General features: G+C 38.9%; 1 protein-coding gene across 2 annotated transcripts in view; it reads right to left on the reverse strand.

The window, feature by feature from the left end:
* The window catches only part of LOC143808691 (cytochrome P450 2K1-like), a 1051026-nt gene extending 1046466 nt beyond the window's left edge, over positions 1 to 4560 (reverse strand). For both annotated transcript variants that reach the window (XM_077291609.1, XM_077291608.1), the window contains exons 1-2: positions 4497 to 4560; positions 4013 to 4209 (exon numbers count right to left, since the gene is read on the reverse strand). In XM_077291609.1, the coding sequence (XP_077147724.1) occupies positions 4013 to 4192 (180 nt within the window). In that variant the 5' untranslated portion in view covers positions 4193 to 4209; positions 4497 to 4560. The remainder of the gene's footprint in view (positions 1 to 4012; positions 4210 to 4496) is intronic.
* Between the last annotated feature and the right edge of the window lie 1440 nt (positions 4561 to 6000).

A 6000-nucleotide genomic window follows, 5' to 3' on the forward strand; every position in this document is an offset into this window, starting at 1 on the left:
CCTTTTAACACACCTCCGTTTTCTAATTTTCGTACATCTCCTTTGGGTATAGTTCCGAAAAAAGAGGAGGGTTCATTTAGACTAATCCACCACTTATCTTACCCTTTGGGTTCATCTTTGAACGATGAGGTTGATAAGTCGTTAATTTCAGTTTCTTATTCTTCGTTTGATTCTGCATTGGAGATCCTCCGTAAATTCGGATGCAACGCTTTAATGGCTAAATCAGACATTAAATCAGCGTTCAGGCTTCTTCCCGTCCATCCCTCAGGTTTTAATTCTTTAGGTTTTTATTTTGATGATTGTTTCTTTTATGATAAGTGTTTACCCATGGGTTTTTCTTTGTCCTGTTTTTATTTTGAGAGTTTTTCCTCTTTTCTTCATTGGGTCGTTCAAACGTCTTGTAAAGAAGCGGGTGTCCTCCATTATTTGGACAACTTTTTGTTCGTTGGTCCCTTTGGCTCCTCTATCTGTGAGGATGCCCTTTCCAAATTTATTCATATGTGTGATTACTTCGGCATCCCTATCGCCCACGAAAAGACTGTTGGTCCTTCTCGATCCATTGAGTTTTTGGGAATTACTCTGGATTCCAAAAAAATGGAATCTCATCTTCCGGCGGATAAAATTTTGAAACTTTGCACTGCTTTAACTAATTTTTTATCTAAAGAGAAGGTTACTCTCAAAGAAATTCAATCCTTACTAGGATTGTTGAATTTTGCAGTTCGGGTGATTCCTATTGGTCGGGCGTTTTGTAGGAGCTTATATGATGCCACCAAGGGTGTATCTTCACCCCATTCTCATATTAGGATTCGTTCTGCTCTGAAGGAAGATGCAAGAATATGGCTTTCCTTTTTATCGGAGCATAATGGTCGATCCTTGTGGCAGTCATCGTTTGTAGCTGCGGACTCTTTCCCGTTTCTTTTTTCTGTTGACAAACATCTCGGTGGTTGCATCCTTTTTTCCTCCCATTGGTCTTGTTTTTGTTGGCCAGAGATTTGGGTGTCGGATCGGTTTGTTTCTAATGTTACAATCTTAGAAATTTTTTCTATTTTTTCCGGAATTTTTACATGGGGGTCTCTAATGCAGAATTCTAGAATTTTGTTGCTTTCCTCCAACCAGGCGGTGGTGTTTGCCATTAATACGTTATCTTCCAAAAACACTCTAGTAGCCAAAATTTTGAGACAATTAGTTTTTCTATGCCTTAAAAATAATATTTGGTTGAAGGCTAAGCTTGGACAGAGTAAGCTTATAGCTTTAACGGACTCTTTGCTTAATCGTCAGTGGTTGAATTTTTTTCTACAGGTTCCGTATGCGGATTCAGAAGCAACCCTCTTATCCCCTTCAATCTGGGAAGTGATCACCCTTTAATACCGCATTTTATTAAGAATTCTCTGTACGAAAGATCTTGGGCTGATTATTCAGCCGCATGGCGTAATTGGAGTAATTTTTGTGAGTTAAATTATTTTGACCCTTTAGTTTCAAACCCTACGGCAGCACTCAATTTTGCTTCTGAAATGGCCCAGAGGGGTCTGTCGTACTCCGCAATTGCAAAAAGCCTTGCGGGAGTTTCCTTTTTCTTGAAACTTTCAGGTAAAATTCCTTTAACCAACTTTTTTCCGGTGAAGCAGTTTTTGAAGGGCCTCAAAAAATCTAATTTTATGCCCGATACTAGAAGACCTATATCTCTGTCACTACTCAGAGATTTATGCTCTAGTCTATGTCATGTTTGTTTGAATTCTGAGGAGGCGCTTTTATTTAGCGCCATTTTTTCTTTATCATTTTTTGGGGCACTGAGGATTGGTGAAGTAGTCTCCGCCAAAAAATCTAATCCTTCTGGTCTCTTGTTATCAGATATTCAAATTCATGAAGCCTTTTTAATCCTTTTTATTAGGAAATCTAAGACAGATCAGTTAGGAAGAGGCTCAAAGTTGAGAATTAATGCTATCTCCGATCCTTCCATTTGCCCTGTGAACAAGATGACTATTTGGTTTCGAACTAGACCTTTTAAACAGGGCCCACTGTTTATTCATAAGGATTTATCACCGGTCACGGTATTCCAATTTAATTTTATTTTGAAGAAATGTTTGTCCTTTTTGAACTTGAAACACTTGAACATTACTTCCCACTCCTTTAGGATAGGAGCAGCTACTGAGGCCTCTAGGGCCGGGCTTTCTGAGGCCGGGATAAAAGAATTGGGGAGATGGAACTCTAAAAGATTCAAACTGTATATCAGACATGATCTTTATGATTATTAATTATCAATTTTCTTTTAGGTCCGTTAGTTATCTGGATAGTCGGACACTCTTTTGTCTTCTGGGCCCAGAAGAGGGCTAGTCAGCGAGTTTACACAGAGAACTTATCTTTTGATATGTCAGTTATTCAGGTTTGGTGGCTCGCTGTTCGAGGTCTGAGTTGGTTTTCCCTGGTTATTCAAGTTAAAAAATGGCTAGAAGAATACCCTTCTCCTGATCTAATTGTTTTTCATGTTTCTGGGAATGATCTCGGAAAAATTAGGACCATGGACTTGCTAGCTACTATGAGATCTGATATGATTGGTTTTCGGTCTATTCTACCTCATTCATCTTTTGTTTTTTCCGAGATCGTTCTCAGACTATTATGGCATAATAACCGTTTTTCTTTTTTGGAGAAAATACGCAAAAGAGTGAACAAAGCGATGGAGAAATTTTTTCCTTTGGTTTCAGGTTTTTCTTTCAGGCATTCCGACCTTGAAGGTTTCTTACCCGGTCTTTATAGAAGAGATCTAATTCATCTTTCTGATATTGGATTGGACATTTTCAACCTTGACCTACAGTCGATTATTGAGAGATGGCTGTGTGGTGTTGGGGGGACCAGGTCTCTTTGAGACCTGGCCTGTTGGGAAAATCACCCATGTATGGGTGGATTGGTTTTATGGAGAAGTATGGTAATTTGGTTTTAAGAGATGAGTATATTTATTGGTATTTATTTAACTTATGTAACCCTAATAAACTACACGGCCATTTTTTATCCACATTAAAAGTGTTTGGTGTCTTTTTGTATGAATGGGTTTTATGATGCCATGTTAGCCCCCCCGCGTGAGCACAAAAAGTAATACAGCGGGGGTCTCATGGCCTCACAGACCCTATTTTTTAATATATGGCTTTGTAATGAGAGGTCATATAAAGGTCAGGCCGGTCAGCTGTGGATGAGGGATACTGGTTTTATCCAGTTTTGGCTGGTTGGTTGGCGCCCTTTTTTGGCCGTTTTTTATTGGTTATTTGAATCTTGGGCGCCTGAATTTTGTCTATATAAACCCTGTTCTTTGGGGTTTTCATCATTCTGTTGGAGAAAGAAGAAAAGAAGAAGCCCACCCCCCCTTCCCTTTTATTAAATGCTTGTATTTATTGTCGTGTAGTTTTATTGTGGGAAAATCACCCATGTATGGGTGGATTGGTTTTATGGAGAAGTATGGTAATTTGGTTTTAAGAGATGAGTATATTTATTGGTATTTATTTAACTTATGTAACCCTAATAAACTACACGGCCATTTTTTATCCACATTAAAAGTGTTTGGTGTCTTTTTGTATGAATGGGTTTTATGATGCCATGGGAGACCACAGCGGAGAAGGTTCGAGATTCAAAAAAATACTGAGATTAACTTTTGTTAATGATCAAATACTTATTTTCCACCATAATTTGCAAAATAAATGTTGCCAAATCAGACAAGGTGATTTTCTGGATTTGCTTTCTCATTTTGACCCTCAAAGTTGTGGTCTACCTATGATGTCAGTTACAGGCCTCTGTCACCTTTATAAGTGGGAGAACTTGCACAATTGGTCACTGACTAAATACTTTTTTTTCCACACTGTATACTCAAGCCAAGAAAATCCAAGCAAACTGTGTGAAGGAAATCTACAATAAAAAACCCTTCTAAATATTTACTCTCTTCATTATGTGGCTTATTATATTCCCATTCCTTCCAGGTAACAGATTCATAACAATTTAGGATAAAAAAAGTGAAATTACTGAATGTTACCTCGTGCATTGTCAGATATGGTCTGTTCACGTCTAGAATGTGCAGATTTCCAATGATTGGTAGCGGTCGAGGTCCGGGGGGCAAATTATAAGCATTTTTTTTCCATCCAAAGAAAAACAGAACAAAAAAAAGGCATAAAATAATAGACAGAGCCAATGTGATGGGATCAGATGGGATCATAATGCCAGGAAGGGTTTCTGTAGGAAGACAAAGAGAAGCATATAATAGTGCAAACATCTATCTATTTATCTATCTATCTATCTATCTATCTATCTATCTATCTATCTATCTATCTATCTATCTATCTATCTATCTTTCTATTGCATGTCTTTATTTTTCTTTCTTTCTTTCTTTCTTTCTTTCTTTCTTTCTTTCTTTCTTTCTTTCTTTCTTTCTTTCTTTCTTCTATCAATCTATCCTACCTAACCTAAAATCCTTCTATATTCTCAGTATTACTTTTCGATCCCTCAGCATTTATACTTACTTTGTTAATGAAATGTCCCCGACTGATCCTGCTCTTCTGTGAGATTTTGCAGTTCTGATTCACCTTATATAACACTGAAAATGTAATGTGATATTTACAATCCACCCAGATATTCTGGCCAAGAAATTGTTTTCTTTGAGATTTGCTGAGCCACGGAGCAAAGTTTTCCCATAATAGAGTTCAGCTACAAATTAAATCTAACTGACTGGAGGACCCAACATGTCCATGAATAGCACAGACCAGTGGTGAGGAATTTCAGATCGGTGGTCTACGTTCTCCTACAGTGGGAGCTGGTTACACAGATGTGATCACAGGCTCAGTGGATTGCTATTTTCCATACACATGATTGCTTGGCACAACCAATGGGGATAACATAAGTTGCTGTCAGACACCTCCGGGGAAGATGAATCACCAAAGAAAACCAAAAGGGCAGCGTGTTTATGTCCAAATTCCTTCTCTTCCTCCAAAATAATCTACTAAATGGGATTCTGGAGGCCTTCATTTAGGCCGGGGTCACTCTTGTGAGTGCAATGCGAGAGATTCACGTGAGTCTCTCGCCTCAATACCTGGCACTGCTGCCGGCACTTGGGACCGAAGCATTCAGATGCATAGAAATACATGCAGTCTCACTCTCCGATCCCGAGTGCAGGTGGAAGTGCCGGGTATTGAGGTAAGAGACTCGCGCGAGTCTCTCACATTGCACTCGCAAGTGTGACCCCTGCCTTATGGTCAGTCTACCCTTCCGTTGTCAGAGTGTTCAGATTACTTTAATCTACGGTTCATGTGGGACTCATTGCTTAAATTTGACTAATGTAACAGGTTTGTGAAAAAATCAATCGTTTATGACACGCACACCTTGCCGGCTCTCCTATCTCACTCTCCCTATGAATTGTATTTCTGTATTGTTCTTTTTTCTTCACAAACTACTCAATTATTTTCTTCATTGTGGTGCTACAACACACATTATGCATTGCATTTGGAAACTATTTTATGGCTTCCTCTGCCTATTTTTATGGCTAAGCTGTGAGGTGTGATGTCCTATAGCTATACAGATTTACTATTAAATGGCTGCTTAATTCCCTGCCTCTGCTTTTATACAGGTTGTCAGGAAGTCCGTTGTTTGACACATCGTCTGTGTGGAGGAAGAAGGCCTTCTGTGTGTGATATCCAGACTGAGTAGGTACACTGGATGCTATCCAGCCTATGTGAACAGAACTTATTCTCAAAAATGTTGTCAAAAGAATTGTTTACTTTGTTTTGCCTGCACCAAAGGCTGCTTATTTTTTCCTTAATTATGGCTGGTAGTGAAGCAGTAAAAACCAGCGTGGACAGTAAAATGGAAACACTTCTTATTTTGAATCTCAACGCACACAAATGAGTAGCATTCCAACAATTGTTGTTACAAGTGCAGGCAGCATTCCAAGTGAACATGTGTGATTGCTACAGAGATACTGCATGTCCTGGATGAAGGTGACCTTATGCCAGCAAGCAATGTAAGACTAAA

Source organism: Ranitomeya variabilis, chromosome 2 (genome assembly GCF_051348905.1).
Source record: "Ranitomeya variabilis isolate aRanVar5 chromosome 2, aRanVar5.hap1, whole genome shotgun sequence".
In the NCBI taxonomy this organism is placed as follows: domain Eukaryota; kingdom Metazoa; phylum Chordata; class Amphibia; order Anura; family Dendrobatidae; genus Ranitomeya; species Ranitomeya variabilis.